At 45.3% G+C, this 21391-nt stretch overlaps 1 protein-coding gene across 1 annotated transcript in view; it reads right to left on the reverse strand.

Moving 5' to 3' along the window:
• kcnh1a (potassium voltage-gated channel, subfamily H (eag-related), member 1a) overlaps window positions 1-21391 on the reverse strand; it is a 453352-nt gene that overhangs the window by 345892 nt on the left and 86069 nt on the right. The window contains exon 5 of the mRNA XM_070888701.1: window positions 16923-17041. Within this exon, the coding sequence (XP_070744802.1) occupies window positions 16923-17041 (119 nt within the window). The remainder of the gene's footprint in view (window positions 1-16922; window positions 17042-21391) is intronic.

Genomic DNA, 21391 nt, shown 5'->3' on the forward strand with positions numbered 1-21391 from the left:
GATTTCCAGCATCCGCAGTATTTTGTTTTTGTATTAGATTAGTGCGGGTCCTGTTGATCCAGCCCGTAACAGTACAAAATAATTTTAATATAGCTAATCGCTTTTTAAATTTAAAAAAAGGAGATTGCATGGATAGTTATTATGGAGTTTTGAGTCGATAGCAAACCACCAAAAGTTTTACACAGCAGTTTGGGAGGAAGATTGAGACAGTGACTTTAAGGTAAAATGTTTACTTACGCCTCCTGTATCCAATGGCAAGTGGTGATTATGAGATTGTATAAATGATTCTCATTGCTTAGGACTTGATGCTTGAAGCATACAAACAAAGACTTCATCAACTTGAACAATGTCAAGATTTAGACCTCTACTGACAAGAGACTTACTACATGAACTCTCGTACAGCATAGATGTGCGAAAAGGCAGTCACCCACAGAATGGCACTCAGTATACAGCTATCCCTGTGGTCGCGCACCGGCTGTTCATTGTGCTGGCGGATTCGATGGGGACATTGAACCAGCCGAAGGGACTCCGGGCCGGCGCTGAACCAGCCGAAGGAACCGAGGAGGCGGCGTTCAACCCAACATCTTAAACTTCTAACCAATTTTTAATCAATTTTTAAACCTTTAATCAACTCTTAAACTTTTTAAACAATTTGGGAGAACTTTTAAAACTTACATTTTAGCCTTTAAATCAAAATACTTTTAAACACCTATTATTGATCTACATCTTTGACTTTTTAACAACCTTTAGAAACTTTTAAAATAAATTGCAAATTTTTATCAACTTTTAGTCAATTCTTAATCTTCTTAAACAATTTGGAAATACTTTTAAACTTCTAAAATACATCTTAGACTTTTTAACAACTCTGAGAAACTTTTTAAATAAATTGGGAATTTTTATCAACTTTTAACTCTTAAAATAACTTTGGAAGTGACCTTCCTAATGCCTGCCCCCCCAACCAAGCCTCGGGCCATCTACCACCAATGGCGCTACTCGGCGCCAAGCTTGCGGTCAACACTTCGCTGTAGCAAGTAGGCTTATGCAGCTGTGCCTGGTCTCCAGTTGTCTTGGACCCCCTTGCCACTGGACGAAGACCTTGCTCGGCTAAGCCCGTGTGGTTGCCGGTGTGCAGCAGCCACCCCACGTTGAAAGAACTCACGCACAGGCATCTTCCACTTCGTCAGTATGAAGTTCGGGACCTGGACCGTCAGGACCCTCATGGACAATTCCAACAGCAACAGGCCGGAACGCTGCACTGCTATAGTTGCCCGGGAACTCAGACATTTTGACATTGACATCGTCACCGGCAGGCAGGGGAAGGCCAGTTGAAGGAACATGGTGGAGGTTATACCTTTGTCTGGAAAGGAAAACCAGAGGAAGAACGCCGCCTTCATGGAGTCGGCTTTGCCGTCAAGAATGAACTGGTCGACTGCCTCAAAGACTCCCCCTGTGGGGTTAACGAATGCCTCATGACTCTTCGTTTCACCCTATCCCGGAACCAGTGCGCCACAGTCATCAGTGCGTGCACCCCTACACTTGATGCAACGGATGAGGTTAAAGAGGGTTTTTATTCCAACCTCGAGACATTCTTGTCCCGCGTCCCCATGGACAACAAATCGATCCTCCAGGGTGACTTTAATGCCAGGGTCAGCAAAGATAGAGCTCTCTGGGAAGGCGTGATTGGCAGAGGAGGGTAGGGAAAGCCAACTCCTGTGGTACCCTACTCCTGAAAAAATGTCTAGAACATGACCTCCTCATCACCAACACTCTGTTCCGCCAGAGGGACAAATACAAGGCAGCGTGGCAACACCCTCGCTCCAAACACTGGTATCTGCTTGACTATGTCATCGTCCGAGCCAGGGATCGCAAGGATGTGTGCATCACCCACGCCATGACAGGAGCTGACGACAGCTGGACGGACCACCATCTAATCCGATCCATCATCAACATTAACATAACCCCAAAGCAGAGGGAGCAGCAGAAGCAGTACCGCAAAAAAGTTAATGCCGGGGCACTGAGAGACCCAGCTAAGAGAGCCCTATCCAGCCAGCGCCTCACAGCCAATCTGGCGTGCCTTGATGACCCTGAGATGCTGAATGCCCACAGCGCTTGGTCTGGCCTCCTTGCCTCTATAACTAGCGCCTGTGACGAGACACTTGGTTACTCAACCAGAAAACATCAGGACTGTTTTGATGAAAATGATCTGGAGATCGAAGAACTAATAGATCGTAAGCGCAAAGCATTTCTGAGCCTCAAACAACAACCCAACTCGGGAGCTGCAAAACAATATTAGAGACAGATGGTGGATGGAGAAAGCACAGGAGATACAACAACTGGCCGACAGCCATGATATGCGAGGATTCTTCATTGCAGTCAAGGCCACCTATGGTCTAAACTCCCAATGCCCCGCCCCACTCCTGGCCAAGAATGGGGAAACACTCATCAAGGACACCGAGGCTGTCAGGGCCCGATGGAAGGATAACTTTGAAGATCTCCTCAATCGAGACTCTGCCTTTGACTCGAGTGTTCTCGACTCCATCCCACAGCATGCAAACAGCCACCAACTCAGTGAAACAACACTGCACGAGGTAGGCAAAACCATAAAACAGCTCAAGAATAACAAGGCTACGGGTGCGGATGGAATCCCTGCTGAGGCGCTAAAGTATGGCAGAGAGGCGCTGTTGGCGTGGATACATGACCTCATCTCTCTCATCTGGAGGGAGGAGAGCATGCCGGAAGATCTCAGAGATGCAGTGATTGTGACCATTTTTTAAAAAGGGGACAATTCCGACTGCGGCAACAATAGGGGAATCTCCCTGCTATCAGCCACTGGGAAGGTTGTCGCTAGAGTTCTCCTCAACCGTCTTCTCCCTGTGCTGAGGAGTTCCTCCAGAAATCACAGTGCGGATTTTGTCCCCTATTGGACACAACGGACATGATCTTTGCAGCGCGACAGCTGCAGGAAGAATGCAGAGAGCAGCGCCAGCCCTTATATATGGCTTTCTTCGATCTTACAAAGGCCTTTGACACTGTCAACCGTGAGGGTCTATGGAACGTCCTCCTCCATTTCGGATGCCCCCAAAAGTTTGTCACCATCCTTCGCCTGCTTCATGACGACATGTAGACCATGATCCTTACCAACGGATCCATTACAGACCCAATTCACGTCCGGACCGGGGTCAAACAGGGCAGCGTCATTGCTCCAACCCTCTTCTCAATCTTCCTCGCCGCCATGCTCCAACTCACAATCAACAAGTTCCCCGCTGGAGTGGAACTAAACTACAGAACCAGTGGGAAGCTGTTTAACCTACGCCGCCTCCAGGCCAGGTCCAAGATGACCCCAATCTCTGTCGTTGAGCTGCAGTACGCGGACGATGCCTGCGTCTGCTCACATTCTGAGGCTGAACTCCAAGACATAGTCAATGTATTCACTGAGGCATATGAAAGCATGGGCCTTACGCTTAACATCCATAAGACAAAGGTCCTCCACCAGCCTGTCACCGCCGCACAGCACTACCCTCCAATTATCAAGATTCACGGCGCGGCCCTCGACAACGTGGACCATTTCCCATATCTCGGAAGCCTCTTATCAACAAAGGCAGACATTGATGCGGAGATTCAACATCGCCTCCAGTGCGCTAGTGCAGCCTTTGGTCATCTGAGGAAAAGAGTGTTTGAAGACCTGGCCCTCAAATATACCACAAAGCTCATGGTCTACAGGGCTGTCGTAATACCCACCCTCCTGTATGGATCTGAGGCATGGACGATGTATATCACCAGCGATGTCTCCGCAAGATCCTGCAAATCCCTTGGGAGGACAGGCGCACCAACATCAGTGTCTCCGTCCAGGCTAACATTCCCAGTATTGAGTCGCTGACCACACTCGATCAGCTTTGCTGCGCAGGCCACATAATTCGCATGCCAGATACGAGACTCCCTAAGCAAATGCTTTACAAGGAGCTCCTTCATGGTAAACGAGCCAAAGGTGGGCAGCGGAAGTATTACAAGGATACCCTCAAAGCCACCCTGGTAAAGTGCGACATCACCACTGACACCTGGGAGACCCTGGCCGAAGACCGCCCGAGGTGGAGAAAGTGCATCCGGGATGGCGTTGAGTTCTTCGAGTCTCAACGCAAAGAGCGTGAAGACAGACGCAGACCCACTCCTTCCCTCGACGAATATCTGTCCCACCTGTGACAGAGTCTGTGGCTCTCGTTTTGGACTGTTCAGCCACCAGAGAACTCACTTTGGGAGTGGAAGCAAGTCTTCCTCGATTCCAAGGGACTGCCTATGATGATCCATGAGAACCTGGGTTGTGTGAAAAAAGCAGGACCAGGAGGTTCAGTACAGTGGACCATGTGAAAGCAGATGAAGAACAATTTCATGCAGGTGCCCGGTGCGGCATGAAAAGAGGCACCTCGTCACCAACGACAGCTGCGAACCGCCATGATCATCTTTCAAAATTCCACAGATTCTAGAATGGTTCCCACAAATTGGAAGGTAGCTAATGTAACCCCGCTATTTAAGAAAGGAGGGAGAGAGAAAATGGGGAACTACAGACCAGTTAGCATTACATCAGTCATAGAGAAAATGCTAGAATCTATTATTAAAGATGTGGTAACAGGGCACTTAGAAAATAATAATAGGATTGGGCAGAGTCAACATGGGTTTATGAAAGAGAAATCATGTTGTCAAATCTGTCAAGAGGTTTTTGAGGTTGCAACTAGTAGAATAGATAAGGGAGAACCAATGGATGTGGTGTATTTGGATTTTCATAAGTATTCGATAAGGTGCCACACAAGAGGTTATTAAACAAAATTAGGGCTCATGGGAATGGGGGTAATATAGTAGCCTGGATTGAGGATTGGTTAACAGACATAAAACAGAGAGTAGAAATAACTGTGTCATTTTCGGGTTGGCAGGCTGTAACTAGTGGGGTGCCGCAAGGATCAGTGCTAGGGCCCCAGCTATTCACAATCTATATTAATGATTTCGATGAGGGAACCAAATGTAATATATCCAAGTTTGTTGATGATACAAAGCAAGGTGGGAATGCAAGTTGTGAGGAGAATAAAAAGAGCCTTCGAGGGCATAAAGACAGACTAAATGAATGGGCAAGAACATGGCAAATGGAATATATTATGGGCTCAATTTTCCCTAATGCCATTTTTTGGCGTACTTGAAGAGTTACCCCCGTTTTTTGGAGGTCAAACTACGCCAAAAAAAAATCATCCAGCTTTCCCCGCTTGAATTGTTGATATTGGCCTGACCTTTAGCTTTGGGGGTGGAGCCTAAGATCTGCACCAAAAAGGTCGAGTTGCCAGGGTAACCAGGGACACACTTCGGGTTGAGGCAGAAAGTGAAAAACACATTCTGGCCAGCTCACAGCAACCTGCACAAGCACCTTGCACATTGCAGCAGCTTACCAGCATTAAATTATTAAAGAGTTTATGCCAAAAGTCTATCCACCACCCCCCTTCCGATGCCTGGTGCCGCTCCTAATCCTGGCCGAAAGGCTTCCCTCCCCTCCCGGTGCCGGGTCTTGCTCCTAACCCTGGCTGAAACGCATCCCCCTCTCTCCTCTTCCCCTCTCTTTCCCGCTCTGCTGCCGCTGTTCCGGCAGTGGAACTGCATCTGCTGCACTGATTCTCTTACCTGCACTGATTTTGTTAATTGCCCAGAAGGTTGTTCCAGAGTCCGTCCTAAGAAAAATTGGAGTAAATCGGAGCTGGCCAAACTTGCTTAAAGGGCCAGAATTGGTGCGTGAGGCAGGTTACACCCCCAATGAGGTAAAAAAAAATCGTAGTCTAAAAATATCCTACCTAAGTAAATTACGCTAGCGCAGAAACTTTGGGAAAACTTGGAGATTTTAATTTACTCCAAAAAAAACGGTGCACTCCAAAAAAATGCCGCAGATAGTTGGGAAAATTGAGCCCATAATGTGGAGAAATGTAAAGTTATCCATTTTGGTAGGAAAAATAGAAAAGCAGATTATTTTTTAAATGGTGAGAGGTTGGGAAATGTTGGTGTTCACAGGTTCCTGGGTGTCCTTGTATAGAAATCACTGAAAGTTAACATGCAGGTGCAGCAAGCAATTAAGAAAACAAATGGCATGTTATCCTTTATTACAAGAGGATATGAGTATAAGAGTAAAGACATCTTATTGAAATTATAGTGCCCTGGTGAGACTGCACCGGGAGTGTACAGTTTTGGCCTCCTTCCCTTAGGAAGGATATACTTGCCTTAGAGGGAGTGCAATGACGGTTCACCAGACTGATTTCTGGGATGAGGGGATTGTCCTATGAGGAGGGATTGAGTAGACTAGACTATATTCTCTAGAGTTTAGAAGAATGAGAGATGATCTCATTGGAACATACAAAATTCTTACAGTGCTTGAGGGAGGATGTTTCCTCTGGCTGGGATGTCTAGAACCAGGGGTCACAGTTTCAGAATAGGGGTTGAGCCATTTAGGACTGAGATGAGGAGAAACTTCTTCACTCAAAGAAGGTGGTGACTCTTTGGAATTCTCTACCCCAGAGGACTGTGGAGGCCCAGTCTTCGAGTATATTCAAGACAGAGATCGATAGATTCTTGAATATTAAGGGAATCAAGGGATATGAAAACAGTGCAGGAATATGGAGTTGAGGTAGAAGATCAGCCATGATCTTATTGAGTGCGGAGCAGGCTCGAGAGGCCAAATGGCCTACTCCTGATTCTATGTTCTTAGAGGCAGCACATACTAGGATATGGAAGCCTACCTTTGTGTTGAACATGAATAAAAAGTATCAAAGAGAACCCAAGTCAAAGCACGCTGTTTAATACTATGTTTCTTTCCTCAGGAAACAAAAGGCCTAATATTATACTGTAGTGCCTGCCAGACAAACTTCATTTCATATATCTCTCTCTCTCTTCCTTTCCCCCCTCCCCCCCACAAAATGGTTTGGCTCCAATTTGTGGCTTTTGAAACAAACAAAACCCAACTTTTTGTAGGTTTCATTTATTTCAAATGCTCTGAATGCAAAGCATTTCACTGTGCAGACATTGTACATCTACATAGCCAAAAATCAGGACTAATTGTATTGACTATATTCTGCTGGTTATAAGGATGTTAATGTTTATTAATAAAACTTGTATGCACCACAGTTGATTTGCACCACAATCGTGGCCTCAAGATGGCTTTGCATCTGTTGGCACTGGCAACAATCCCTCCCATTGTCACCTATCCAAAAAGGTGGAACAACCTCTGAACAGCTTGGCTGAGAATTCATAAAATTGAAGATAGCAACCTTGAGTACCACATATAGTTGGGATTCCACAGCTATGATGCTGACCACATTTCCAAGTGAAAATAAATTTTTTTTAAACATTTATTTCCTGAGGAAATGACAGTATCAAGGTACACACATAAGAAACATGCGAGAAATAAACATTAATCATACTTAGTATTAACTTAAAGCATTTATATCCTCTTATCATTAAGAGGATATAGAGCTGGAAATTCAGCAACCATCCGCCATGTTTCTCAGCGATATTTTGCTGTTTCGGGCGGAATGCAGTGTGGCGAAAATTACCTGAAGTCTTCCACCGGCAGTTTTGAAATACCGCTGGGGAGCAAGACTGCCGGCGTGCAAGACTGGAAAAAGCGCTTTCGCCCAAGTTTGGTCATAGTGGTGACCCGTAGATAGGGTAAAAATAAACGCCGAGGAAAAACCTGTCGGTGCAGCCCTTGGAAACGGCAATAGATATGAAAACCTGCAAAAAAGGTAAGTTAAAGTTTATTTTTTAAATCTTTTGCAGCGATTCACTAGAAAAGGGTGTTGTGAATGTTTCGCAACTTTTTATTTTTTGGAAAAATATTTTTTGTGTTTTCCCCGGCTTCCTAGGCCCAACTCGCCTCGGAGAAAAGTTGCAGAAAATTCGTGGTTTACGCTGCGAATCTTCGTGCAACGCTGATTTTTCCCGCTGAGCGGATTTTTTTCACATTTTTTCCTGAATTTTCCACCTCGAAATCATAGCGGAGTCATAGCGGGTTTTTTTGCCGAAAAAACAGTGATAATGGTATTTTACGAATTTTCAGACCATAAATGCTTTAGTTATTAAGATTATTCAAGCATGCAAGGGTGCTCAGTGCATTGACTTTAATAATTCATAATATTGGAGCACCTCAAATTAGAAATTTAAAATATAAAAATTCCTTTCAGTACAAACATTGTCCGCATTACAATTCATCTTGATGACAAAGGTACGTACTTATTCAGTTCAGATAGCTGATACTTGCTAACCCCAGCTTCGCAACCAAGACTTCAAAGCACTCAGCATTTGAAGAGGATAGCAGTTCTGAAGTCTCGGCAGGATTTTTACCATGGAAACCAATTATAAGCATTACTTAAGAAACAAATCAGTAAGTCAAAAGAACCAACCATCACTGGATAAGCATTTAATAACAACCAATGTCAACCACCCATTCTTTCTATTTTTTGTGAAATTGTTCTCTTTGAATTAAATAATAATACTGTGCATAATGCACATTTTACTAAGTGTTCTGAGATTAACACTTAATAACATTTGTATTTTGCATGATATTCATCAGTTTCTTTGCACTTGGATGGATGACTATCATTTCAGTTCTCTTATAATCTTAATTGCAGGACTCACATAGGATAGTACCAATCTTATATGACATGTTATTTAGTGAGGATGAAGTAACTACAAGACCTTCACAGCAAACCAAAATTCAGAAATACTAAATAATCTGCCTTGTAATTATTTTCATATTTTCTGATTGTTTGAGGTACAAAATTCAAAGGGCTAGAAATTGGCCTCCTTTGTGCCTTCTGTTATTGCCTCCGGTGGGGCGATAACGGGGCACTAACGATTTACCAACCTGGCATGGCGAGAGTACCGACACCCGCTAAATTCCTCAGGACGTTTGCAGTGGCGGTAACCCCTAGCGCCATGATCTCCTGTGCCCGGAGATCGTGATATCATTGTCATGCGCATCGCCCCGTTGGGGCTATGGATCTGAACTTTGGTCCCGCCCGCTGCAGCATCACCAGGCAACAATATCGACAGCTGCAGGAGGCGTTGGTCGGGGGGTGGGCGTTTTGCGAGCGCTGTTTGAAGGGGATGCGGGTGGGGATATTTTTTTCGTGATGCCCAACGTTCATTTTTGCTGATTTTCTTGAGCCACAATTGATCAGCCCTGCACTCTGTTAGAGTGCTTGGGGCTGATCATGGTGGTTCATGGCTGCTGCTGGTGACGACGTACCTCTTTTCATTGCAGAGCCTGCAGCGATGGCCCTTCCCTTTAAAGGAGGGAAGGATCCTCCGATCCCGGCAGTGCTGCACGGGACCTTGCACTGATTTTTCAGGATTTCAAAAGTTAGCACCCCAAACAGGGCAATACCGAATTTCTCTCCCTACTTCACATATAGTGAATTACTTCTGAAAAAAAGTGACTTGTTGTCATAGACAAATATATCAGTATTTATCCCTCAACCAACATCACTAAAATAGATTATCTGGTTACTATCACATTGCTGTTTGTGGGACCTTGCTGTGCACAAATTGGCTGCCGCGTTTCCTATATTACAACAGTGACGACATTTCAAAAGTACTGAATTGGCTATATAGCGCTTTGGGATATCCTGGTGTCATGAAAAACGCTCTATAAATGCAAGTTCTTTCTTTTATACTTGTGCGGTGGGGGTGCATGCTCATAGGCATATTAGGAAGGATAGACAGAAAGGAAAAGGAGGCGGGGTGGCGTTGCTGGTTAAAGATAAAATTAATGCAATAGTAAGGAGGGACATTAGCCTGGATGATGTGGAATTGGTATGGGTGGAGCTGCGGAATTGCAAAGGGCAGAAAATGCTAATGGGAGTTGTGTACAGACCACCAAACAGTAGTAGTGAGGTTGGGGATAGCATCAAACAAGAAATAAGCGATGTGTGCAATAAAGGTACAGCAGTTAGCATGGGCGACTTTAATCTACATATTGATTGGGCTAACCAAACTGGTAGCAATGCGATGGAGGAGGATTTCCTGGAGCGTATTAGGGATGGTTTTCGAGACCAATATGTCGAGGAACCAACTAGAGAGCTGACCATCCTAGACTGGGTGATGTGTAATGAGAAGGGACTAATTAGCAATCTTGTTGTGCGAGGCCCCTTGGGGAAGCGTGACCATAATGTGGTAGAATTCTTTATTAAGATGGAGAGTGACACAGTTAATTCAGAGACTAGGTTCCTGAACTTAAGGAAAGGTAACTTCGATGGTATGAGACGTGAATTGGCTAGAATAGACTGGCGAGTGATACTTAAAGGGTTGACGGTGGATAAGCAATGGCAAACATTTAAAGATCACATGGATGAACTTCAGCAATTGTACATCCCTGTCTGGAGTAAAAATAAAACGGGGAAGGTGGCTCAACCATGGCTAACAAGGGAAATTAAGGATAGTGTTAAAGCCAAGGAAGAGGCATATAATTTGGCTAGAAAAAGCAACAAACCTGAGGACTGGGAGAAATTTAGAATTCAACAGAGGAAGACTAAGGGTTTAATTAAGAGGGGGGAAATAGAGTACGAGAGAAAGCTTGCAGGGAACATAAAAACTGACTGCAAAAGCTTCTATAAATATGTGAAGAGAAAAAGATTAGTGAAAACAAACGTAGGTCCCTTGCAGTCGGATTCAGGTGAATTTATAATGGGGAACAAAGAAATAGCAGACCAATTGAACAAATACTTCGGTTCTGTCTTCACGAAAGAAGACACAAATAACCTTCCGATTATACCAGGGGACAGTAGGTCTAATGAGAAGGAGGAACTGAAGGATATCCTTATTAGGCGGGAAATTGTGTTAGGGAAATTGATAGGATTGAAGGCCGAAAAATCCCTGGGGCCTGATAGTCTGCATCCCAGAGTACTTAAGGAATTGGCCCTAGAAATAGTGGTGATCATTTTCCAACAGTCTATCAACTCTGGATCAGTTCCTATGGACTGGAGGGTAGCCAATGTAACACCACTTTTTAAAAAAGAGAGAAAACAGGTAATTATAGACCAGTTAGCCTGACATCAGTGGGGAAAATGTTGGAATCAATCATTAAGGATGACATAGCAGCGCATTTGGAAAGCAGTGACAGGATCGGATCAAATCAGCATGGATTTATGAAAGGGAAATCATGCTTGATGAATCTTCTGGAATTTTTTGAGGATGTAACTAGCAGAGTGGACAAGGGAGAATCAGTGGATGTGGTGTATTTGGACTTTCAAAAGGCTTTTGACAAGGTCCCGCACAAGAGATTGGTGTGCAAAATCAAGTGCATGGTACTGGAGGTAATGTACTAACATGGATAGAGAACTGGTTGGCATTCAGGAAGCAGAGAGTCGGGATAAACAGGTCCTTTTCAGAATGGCAGGCAGTGACTAGTGGAGTGCCGCAGGGCTCAGTGCTGGGACCTCAGCTCTTTACAATATACATTAACGATTTAGATGAAGATTTAGAGGAGCGACCTGTCAAAAGCCCAGCGGGAGATCGAGAGCCAGCGGCAGTTGGTGAGAGAGGAGCGACCTGTCAAAAGCCCAGCGGGAGATCGAGAGCCAGCGGCAGTTGGTGAGAGGGGAGCGACCTGTCAAAAGCCCAGCGGGAGATCGAGAGCCAGCGGCAGTTGGTGAGAGGGGAGCGGCCTGTCAAAAGCGTACCGGTGCAGCTACAGCGGGAGAGAAAGCAAAATAGAAGTAGAAAGTAATCAAAAAGTGACGTCACAGCCAATGTGGTAAGTGATTGGCTGGTGATTGGTGAGTAGCTTTTCTTTTCTTTTTTATATCAGTAAGTGAACTGCAACATTGTTATTACCAATTTAAGTGTATCTAAGGTTAAGGCATGGCAGGAGAGCTCGGTCACGTGATATGCTCCTCCTGTACCATGTGGGAACTCGGGGACACTTCCGGTGTCCCTGGGCGCTACGTGTGTGGGAAGTGTATCCGCCTCGAGCTCTTAACGGTCCGCGTTGCGGAATTGGAGCTGAGGGTGGATTCACTCTGGAGCATCCACGATGCTGAGAATGACGTGAGTATCACGTGTAGTGAGTTGGTCTTACCGCAGGAGAAGGGTCCACAGCCAGATAGGGAATGGAAGACCAGCAGGAAGAGCAGTGCAAGAAAGATAGTGCAGGGGTCCCCTGTGGTCATCCCCCTGCAAAACAGATACACTGCTTTGAGTACTGTTGGGGAGGATGACTCATCAGGGGAGGGCAGCAGCAGCCAAGTTCATGGCACCGTAGGTGGCTCTGCTGCAAAGGAGGGCAGGAAAAAGAGTGGGAGCGCGATAGTGATAGGGGATTCGATGGTGAGGGGAATAGATAGGCGTTTCTGCGGACGCAACCGAGACTCCAGGATGGTATGTTGCCTCCCTGGTGCAAGGGTCAAGGATGTCTCGGAGCGGGTGCAGGACATTCTGAAATGGGAGGGAGAACAGCCAGTTGTCGTGGTGCACATTGGTACCAACGACATAGGTAAAAAAAGGGATGAGGTCCGACGAAAAGAATTTAAGGAGCTAGGAGCTAAATTAAAAAGTAGGACCTCAAAAGTAGTAATCTCGGGATTGCTACCAGTGCCACGTGCTAGTCAGAGTAGGAATCGCAGGATAGCGCAGATGAATACATGGCTTGAGCAGTGGTGCAGCAGGGAGGGATTCAAATTCTTGGAGCATTGGAACCGGTTCTGGGGGAGGTGGGACCAGTACAAACCGGACGGTCTGCACCTGGGCAGGTCCGGAACCAATGTCCTAGGGGGAGTGTTTGCTAGTGCTGTTGGAGAGGAGTTAAACTAATATTGCAGTGGGATGGGAACCAATGCAGGGAGACAGAGGGAAACAAAAAGGAGACAAAAGCAAAAGACAGAAAGGAGATGAGGAAAAGTGGAGGGCAGAGAAACCCAAGGCAAAGAACAAAAAGGGCCACTGTACAGCAAAATTCTAGAAGGACAAAGGGTGTTAAAAAAGCAAGCCTGAAGGCTTTGTGTCTTAATGCAAGGAGTATCCGCAATAAGGTGGATGAATTAACTGTGCAAATAGATGTTAACAAATATGATGTGATTGGGATTACGGAGACGTGGCTCCAGGATGATCAGGGCTGGGAACTCAACATCCAGGGGTATTCAACATTCAGGAAGGATAGAATAAAAGGAAAAGGAGGTGGGGTAGCATTGCTGGTTAAAGAGGAGATTAATGCAATAGTTAGGAAAGACATTAGCTTGGATGATGTGGAAACTATATGGGTAGAGCTGCAGAACACTAAAGGGCAAAAATCGTTAGTGGGAGTTGTGTACAGACCTCCAAACAGTAGTAGTGATGTTGGGGAGGGCATCAAACAGGAAATTAGGAGTGCATGCAATAAAGGTGCAGCAGTTATAATGGGTGACTTTAATATGCACATAGATTGGGCTAGCCAAACTGGAAGCAATACGGTGGAGGAGGATTTCCTGGAATGCATAAGGGATGGTTTTCTAGACCAATATGTCGAGGAACCAACTAGGGGGGAGGCCATCTTAGACTGGGTGTTGTGTAATGAGAGAGGATTAATTAGCAATCTCATTGTGCGAGGCCCCTTGGGGAAGAGTGACCATAATATGGTGGAATTCTGCATTAGGATGGAGAATGAAACAGTTAATTCAGAGACCATGGTCCAGAACTTAAAGAAGGGTAACTTTGAAGGTATGAGGCATGAATTGGCTAAGATAGATTGGCTAATGATACTTAAGGGGTTGACTGTGGATGGGCAATGGCAGACATTTAGAGACCGCATGGATGAATTACAACAATTGTACATTCCTGTTTGGCGTAAAAATAAAAAAGGGAAGGTGGCTCAACCGTGGCTATCTAGGGAAATCAGGGATAGTATTAAAGCCAAGGAAATGGCATACAAATTGGCCAGAAATAGCAGCAAACCTGGGGACTGGGAGAAATTTAGAACTCAGCAGAGGAGGACAAAGGGTTTGATTAGGGCAGGGAAAATGGAGTATGAGAAGAAGCTTGCAGGGAACATTAAGGCGGATTGCAAAAGTTTCTATAGGTATGTAAAGAGAAAAAGGTTAGTAAAGACAAACGTAGGTCCCCTGCAGTCAGAATCAGGGGAAGTCATAACGGGGAACAAAGAAATGGCAGACCAATTGAACAAGTACTTTGGTTCAGTATTCACTAAGGAGGACACAAACAACCTTCCAGATATAAAAGTGGTCAGAGGGTCTATTAAGGAGGAGGAACTGAGGGAAATCTTTATTAGTCGGGAAATTGTGTTGGGGAAATTGATGGGATTGAAGGCCGATAAATCCCCAGGGCCTGATGGACTGCATCCCAGAGTACTTAAGGAGGTGGCCTTGGAAATAGCGGATGCATTGACAGTCATTTTCCAACATTCCATTGACTCTGGATCAGTTCCTATCGAGTGGAGGGTAGCCAATGTAACCCCACTTTTTAAAAAAGGAGGGAGAGAGAAAGCAGGGAATTATAGACCGGTCAGCCTGACCTCAGTAGTGGGTAAAATGATGGAATCAATTATTAAGGATGTCATAGCAGCGCATTTGGAAAATGGTGACATGATAGGTCCAAGTCAGCATGGATTTGTGAAAGGGAGATCATGCTTGACAAATCTTCTGGAATTTTTTGAGGAGGTTTCCAATAAAGTGGACAAAGGAGTACCAGTTGATGTGGTATATTTGGACTTTCAGAAGGCTTTCGACAAGGTCCCACACAGGAGATTAATGTGCAAAGTTAAAGCACATGGGATTGGGGGTAGTGTGCTGACGTGGATTGAGAACTGGTTGTCAGACAGGAAGCAAAGAGTAGGAGTAAATGGGTACTTTTCAGAATGGCAGGCAGTGAGTAGTGGGGTACCGCAAGGTTCTGTGCTGGGGCCCCAGCTGTTTACATTGTACATTAATGATTTAGACAAGGGGATTAAATGTAGTATCTCCAAATTTGCGGATGACACTAAGTTGGGTGGCAGTGTGAGCTGCGAGGAGGATGCTATGAGGCTACAGAGTGACTTGGATAGGTTAGGTGAGTGGGCAAATGCGTGGCAGATGAAGTATAATGTGGATAAATGTGAGGTTATCCACTTTGGTGGTAAAAACAGAGAGACAGACTATTATCTGAATGGTGACAGATTAGGAAAAGGGAAGGTGCAACGAGACCTGGGTGTCATGGTACATCAGTCATTGAAGGTTGGCATGCAGGTACAGCAGGCGGTTAAGAAAGCAAATGGCATGTTGGCCTTCATAGCGAGGGGATTTGAATACAGGGGCAGGGAGGTGTTGCTACAGTTGTACAGGGCCTTGGTGAGGCCACACCTGGAGTATTGTGTACAGTTTTGGTCTCCTAACTTAAGGAAGGACATTCTTGCTATTGAGGGAGTGCAGTGAAGATTCACCAGACTGATTCCCGGGATGGTGGGACTGACCTATCAAGAAAGACTGGATCAACTGGGCTTGTATTCACTGGAGTTCAGAAGAGTGAGAGGGGACCTCATAGAAACGTTTAAAATTCTGACGGGTTTGGACAGGTTAGATGCAGGAAGAATGTTCCCAATGTTGGGGAAGTCCAGAACCAGGGGTCACAGTCTAAGGATAAGGGATAAGCCATTTAGGACCGAGATAAGGAGAAACTTCTTCACCCAGAGAGTGGTGAACCTGTGGAATTCTCTACCACAGGAAGTAGTTGAGGCCAATTCACTGAATATATTCAAAAGGGAGTTAGATGAAGTCCTTACTACTCGGGGGATCAAGGGGTATGGTGTGAAAGCAGGAAGTGGGTACTGAAGTTTCATGTTCAGCCATGAACTTATTGAATGGCGGTGCAGGCTAGAAGGGCTGAATGGCCTGCTCCTGCACCTATTTTCTATGTTTCTATGTTTCTATGAAGGAATTGAGTGTAATATCTCCAGGTTTGCGGATGACACTAAACTGAGTGGTGGTGTGAGCTGTGAAGAGGACACTAAGAGGCTGCAGGGTGACTTAGACAGGTTAGGTGAGTGGGCAAATGCATGGCAGATGCAGTATAATGTGGATAAATGTGAGGTTATCCATTTTGGGGGCAAAAACACGAAGGCAGATTATCTGAATGGCGGCAGATTATGAAAAGGGGAGGTGCAATGAGACCAGGGTGTCATGGTTCATCAGTCACTGAAAGTGTGCATGCAGGTACAGCAGGCGGCGAAGAAGGCAAATGGTATGTTGGCCTTCATAGCTAGGGGATTTGAGTATAGGAGCAGGGAGGTCTTACTGCAGTTGTACAGGGCCTTAGTGAGGCCTCACCTGGAATATTGTGTACAGTTTTGGTCTCCTAATCTGAGGAAGGACGTTCTTGCTATTGAGGGAGTGCAGCGAAGGTTCACCAGACTGATTCCAGAGATGGCTGGACTGTCATATGGACTGGCTCAACTGGGACTTTATTCACTGCAATTTAGAAGGATGAGGGGGGATCTCATAGAAACGTATAAGATTCTGACGGGACTGGACAGGTTAGATGCGGGAAGAATGTTCCCGATGTTGGGGAAGTCCAGAACCAGGGGACATAGTCTTAGGATAAGGTGTAGGCCAATTAGGACTGAGATGAGGAGAAACTTCTTCACTCAAAGAGTTGTTAACCTGTGGAATTCCCTGCCGCAGAGAGTTGTTGATGCCAGTTCATTGGATATATTCAAGAGGGAGTTAGATATGGCCCTTACGGCTAAGGGGATCAAGGGGTATGGAGAGAAAGCAGGAAAGGGGTACTGAGGGAATAATCAGCCATGATATCGAATGGCGGTGCAGGCTCGAAGGGCCGAATGGCCTATTCCTGCACCTATTTTCTATGTTTCTATGTACATGTGAAATTCCTGACTCGTTTGACTTAATTATGCAAGCATTTTAATTTTGTTGTATTCTCACCTCAGCTAGCCGTGAGTGTTTGTGAACACTTTCTCCTTTATGCACAGTTGGAGCAAGCTGCTGTAGAACACCTCTACTGCTTGTCAGCGCTCTCGTCAGACGGGCAAATTTACCCCAGCCTACAAATAAATCAAGCAGTTTAAAAATTTGCACCACCCACAAAAGAACATAAAAAAACACAACCAAACTGTTACAGTCCTTTACAGTTCAAAATATTCAGTTGGATCTGCCAACCAGTATAAAACCACAAGAAAATATGGAACAAGAAAAACAGCATTTGGGCAAATTTGTCTGATCCACCACAATGAAGCCAGCCATTTCTATTATATGTGAAAGTCAGAAATGGAAAAAAACATTCTGATCCTCCTTTAACTGCTGTACATTAAACAATAAATTATGGAATTAGACAAAAATGATTGGAAAATTACTATTCCTGTCTTAGCATTGTACCTTGCCATTTTTTTTCTTTGTTTTTCAAAAGGTTTTGAAACTGGATTTGAAAGTGAGAATAAATAGTCCCGTTCCATCCTGATTTCATTTGCTGGGAATTCATTCGAAATTTTGCAACAGAGGTCAGCACCAGCCACAAGATCTTTTAAATTATTGGATGCAATATTCTGCAGAATGCACTGACCTCAAGCATTGTAAATTTTAAACATCTTGTGCACAAGCCTTTAATTTGTGCTCTACTGTTTTGGCCATTTAGTTTATCATTCTATTTGCTGTGTTGATTGATGCTCTGCAATGAATAGAAATGTTAAGTGCCAAGTCTATGGGCTAGAAACTCCACTTTTGAGCTTATCGGCCAAAAATGGGCGTCATTTCCAGCGTGGGTGGTTAAAAAAAGGGTTTTCAAATCGCCAGCTTCTCGCCCATTCTCAAAACACCTAGTTTACATTTTTGAAAATGGGTGTTACCATGAGCGATATCAAATGGGTGGTAGCGTTAAATGTTTTTGACCTACTGCTGTAAAGTATGGCCGTCCTTAGCAACGGCATGGCAATGCTTGATTCCCATGATTCAGGAGGTCAAGGGTCATCATGACATGCGCAGAAGAGACAGAGACGGAGCTCAGAGGGACTGAAGGCGTGGCTGGATGTGGTGTAGCTGCTTTGGGAGGAAGGAGAGATATTTTAGACCTTCACAGAAAGTAGGCAAACAAAAAGTAGCTGTTACCAGCCACATATTTGACCGAATTTGCCCTATAATGGAGAGAGAGGAGGAGGCATCACAGCATGCTGTGGAGACTGACACTGGAGAAAGCAGTGAGCTGGGAGAGGAGCACATTGGAGGCCGCAAAAGAGCCAGGAGGTTCTCGGACGAGGCAAATGCCTCCCTCCTGCAGGAGGTCAAGTCACGCTGGGGTGATTTAACACAGGTAAGGCGTGGGAAGTCCACCCCAAAGGCATACCAGAGGGTATGGACCGAGATAGCAGAGGTGGTCTTGTCGGCGACCAACGAGGTGCGTGAGGGCAACCAATGCCGCAAACGATGGAACGACCTTGTGGGATCCGCAAGAGTAAGTATTACATTGATTTACATGTACTTATGTATTTATATAATTTGATTTGTAACAGTCATGAGTGACTAGCAGCAGATGTGAGATCTTGCACTTTTACCAGGAATGTTTTACTCAAAGCCTGCGGTCACGGTGTACGTCTTTAGGTAAAGAATGATAATTATCATAATAATCATGATTACATCTGTCGATTGTGTGTTATATCAGTCTCTGTGACAGTACCTAGCAATGATATCACACAATGATCTCATGCCATGTCGTCCTGTCACCTTTTACTGAAGCAGCTATCGACAGTGAAGTCCATGCAGAGGCGAACGGGTGGGGGGCCACCAGTCCCCAGCGACATCACAGAGATGGAGGAGCAAGTGCTAGCACTCATGGGGAAGCACCCCCGGACAGCCATGGATGCATCCGCAGACCCTGAAGTGATGCCACGAGAGTAAAGCTTATACCATTGCGTGATGTAAAGTCAACAGATGCCACAACAACTCATATCTGACCAATCATATATGATAGATGATTTCTAAAAGTGTCATAGAAATAATATTGGCCTAATGAAAATCATTGCAATCCACCATGTGTTGATGGCCATGAAATGTGATGTCTGTGATGATTTTGAGAGTGGTGGTGTTTTTGTCGTGCATATACTGTGTGTAGCGCTGGACTCACCTTGTCACCCTAGCATCCCCTTCTCCTCTAACAACTTAATTTGTGTCTTGCAGCTCAGCCAGCAGCACGGCCCCAGGCAAGACCACAGAGACCAGAAGGTGGGGGCGCGGGGCAGGAGTCGGCGGACGATCCTACTACATCTGGTGTTGAGGAGCTCCGATTGTCGCCCGTTAATCCACTGGGTCTGTTCTCGACGGATGAGAGCACATACTTCGAAGAACCTGCATCGCCACGCTCCAGAACCCATTCCACCCCAAAGCCACCTCGTGCTCCTCCGGTCATTCCCGCCTCCACTCTGGAGATGCCGGCCCCAAGCACCTCTCCACAAGGCATCCCATTTGTCCCCAGGATGGCGTCGACCCCACAGAGGCCTCGTGGACGCAGCAGATCTGTTCCACGAGCGCGACATGACAGCGGAGAGCTAGTTCAGTTGTCCAGGAGGGCTATAGACATTAGTGACCAGCTCATCAAAGCTTTTGGGGGCATATCCCGACACCTGGCCACCATGTCTGAGTACATTCCGCGCATGGCGGAGTCCCTGGATGCAATAGCCAGGAACACTGCTGCCACAGCCCACCCAGTGGTCCCAGCACTCCACCCCTAGGTTCCACACCACCCCTGTGAACGACAGATGCGAGCAAGGACCAAAATCCTGCTTCTGTATCAGAGAATGTTGCCCCCTCAGCACCCCGCACTCCCGTACCCATCCAACCAACACATCTGCCTACATCCCCCCCCCAATGAGGCACCGCCTGAGGAGCTCCTCGGCCAGGCACCGTGGAGCGAGGAGGGGAAATGATAAAGTTGGGGAGAAGAAAGAGAGGGGGGAAGGAAAGTGAGGTGCATGTGCGCAGGTGATGGCTGTGTTATTTCTCCATCTGGGTGTATGCAATTTGTTGCAATGTATGGGGGCTGGGGACTACACTCCTGTTTTGCCTTTGTATTCTGTGTTGCTGGACATGTTGACCATGTGATTTATGTCAATGGTGGAAAAAGTGGCATGTGGGCGGGGGTTGGATGTTATTGGCTGTGTTACTTATGATTTCAGACCAATGTTGGTATTAAACTTTTGTTATTGAACATAACCTTGTTGCGCATTGTCTCAGATAGCTGGACCGTTACACACTGGTGATTCCTTACCATAAAAGGGTTAAATACAACTTAACATCAATCAACGTAAATTTTAACTGGCACAAAGGTGATGGGCACCATTGATGTCTGAGCTGCACACACACAGCAGTGTGTCAGCGCTCTTTCAGGCAAATCTTTTCGATATCAGCTCCTCACTTAAGAGTGGGATTTAACAAATGCCAGCCACACCGTTGGCGTCCGTCCCGGTTCGTTCCACTTTTTGTGGGCGGTTTTTTGAGCAGGCGATATTCTGGGTGATATGTGTGCGAGGTGGTGAAATGAGGAAAGTAACGCTGGGCGATAATATGGGTGTTGAAATCGCCCATTCTGCTGATTCCGCCCAAAAAAGTGGGCGGGCGTTACTATTTTTTTCTCGCCGTTAAGCACATGGGGAAAATAACACTCGGCGATAAGTCTCCTAAAAAAGCCCGTCAGTTTCCATTTTGTGCCAAAATGGGCGATATCTGGGCATTATACGTCATTTCAGCGGTTAAATGGGCGTTAAGTGGGCGTTAAGCATGCAAAAAAAGTGGAGGTTCTAGCCCTATATATTAAGGCGCTTTGGGACACCCTGTGGTTATGGAAGTCTTTCTTTATAAATATACCAAGGTGTTTTTTTAAACTTCACCCTTAGTTGATTGGCACCTTTCATGGTGAGTTTATGTTGCTGAACTTTCCATCCTATGTGCTGTAAGTATTTTACACTTTATTAGATTTCATCTGCCATTATTCCTATTTCTATATTGGGTTAATTTTATAAATGCATGCTCCCAGCACAGAAAAACATAGGTACAGGAGTAGGCCATTCAGCTCCTTGAACTTGCTCACCATTCATTTAGATCATGGTTGATCTATACCTCAACTTCATTTACCTGCTTTTGATCCATATCCCTTGATACCTAACAAAAATCTATCATTCTCTGTCTTGAAAATTTTAATTGACCCAGCATCCACAGTATTTCAGGAGAGAGTTCTAATTTTCCAATATCCTGTGTGTGTGAAAAAATGCTTCCTGATTTTACTCCTACGTGGCCTTGCTCTAATTTTAAGATTGTGCCCCCTTATTCTCATTTCCCTACCAAAGGAAAAAGTTTCTTTGTATCCGTCCTATTTATAAATCTCTTTATCATTTTAAACATCTCAAGGGAAT

The sequence above is a fragment of the Pristiophorus japonicus genome, chromosome 9 (assembly GCF_044704955.1).
Source record: "Pristiophorus japonicus isolate sPriJap1 chromosome 9, sPriJap1.hap1, whole genome shotgun sequence".
Lineage (NCBI taxonomy): Eukaryota > Metazoa > Chordata > Chondrichthyes > Pristiophoridae > Pristiophorus > Pristiophorus japonicus.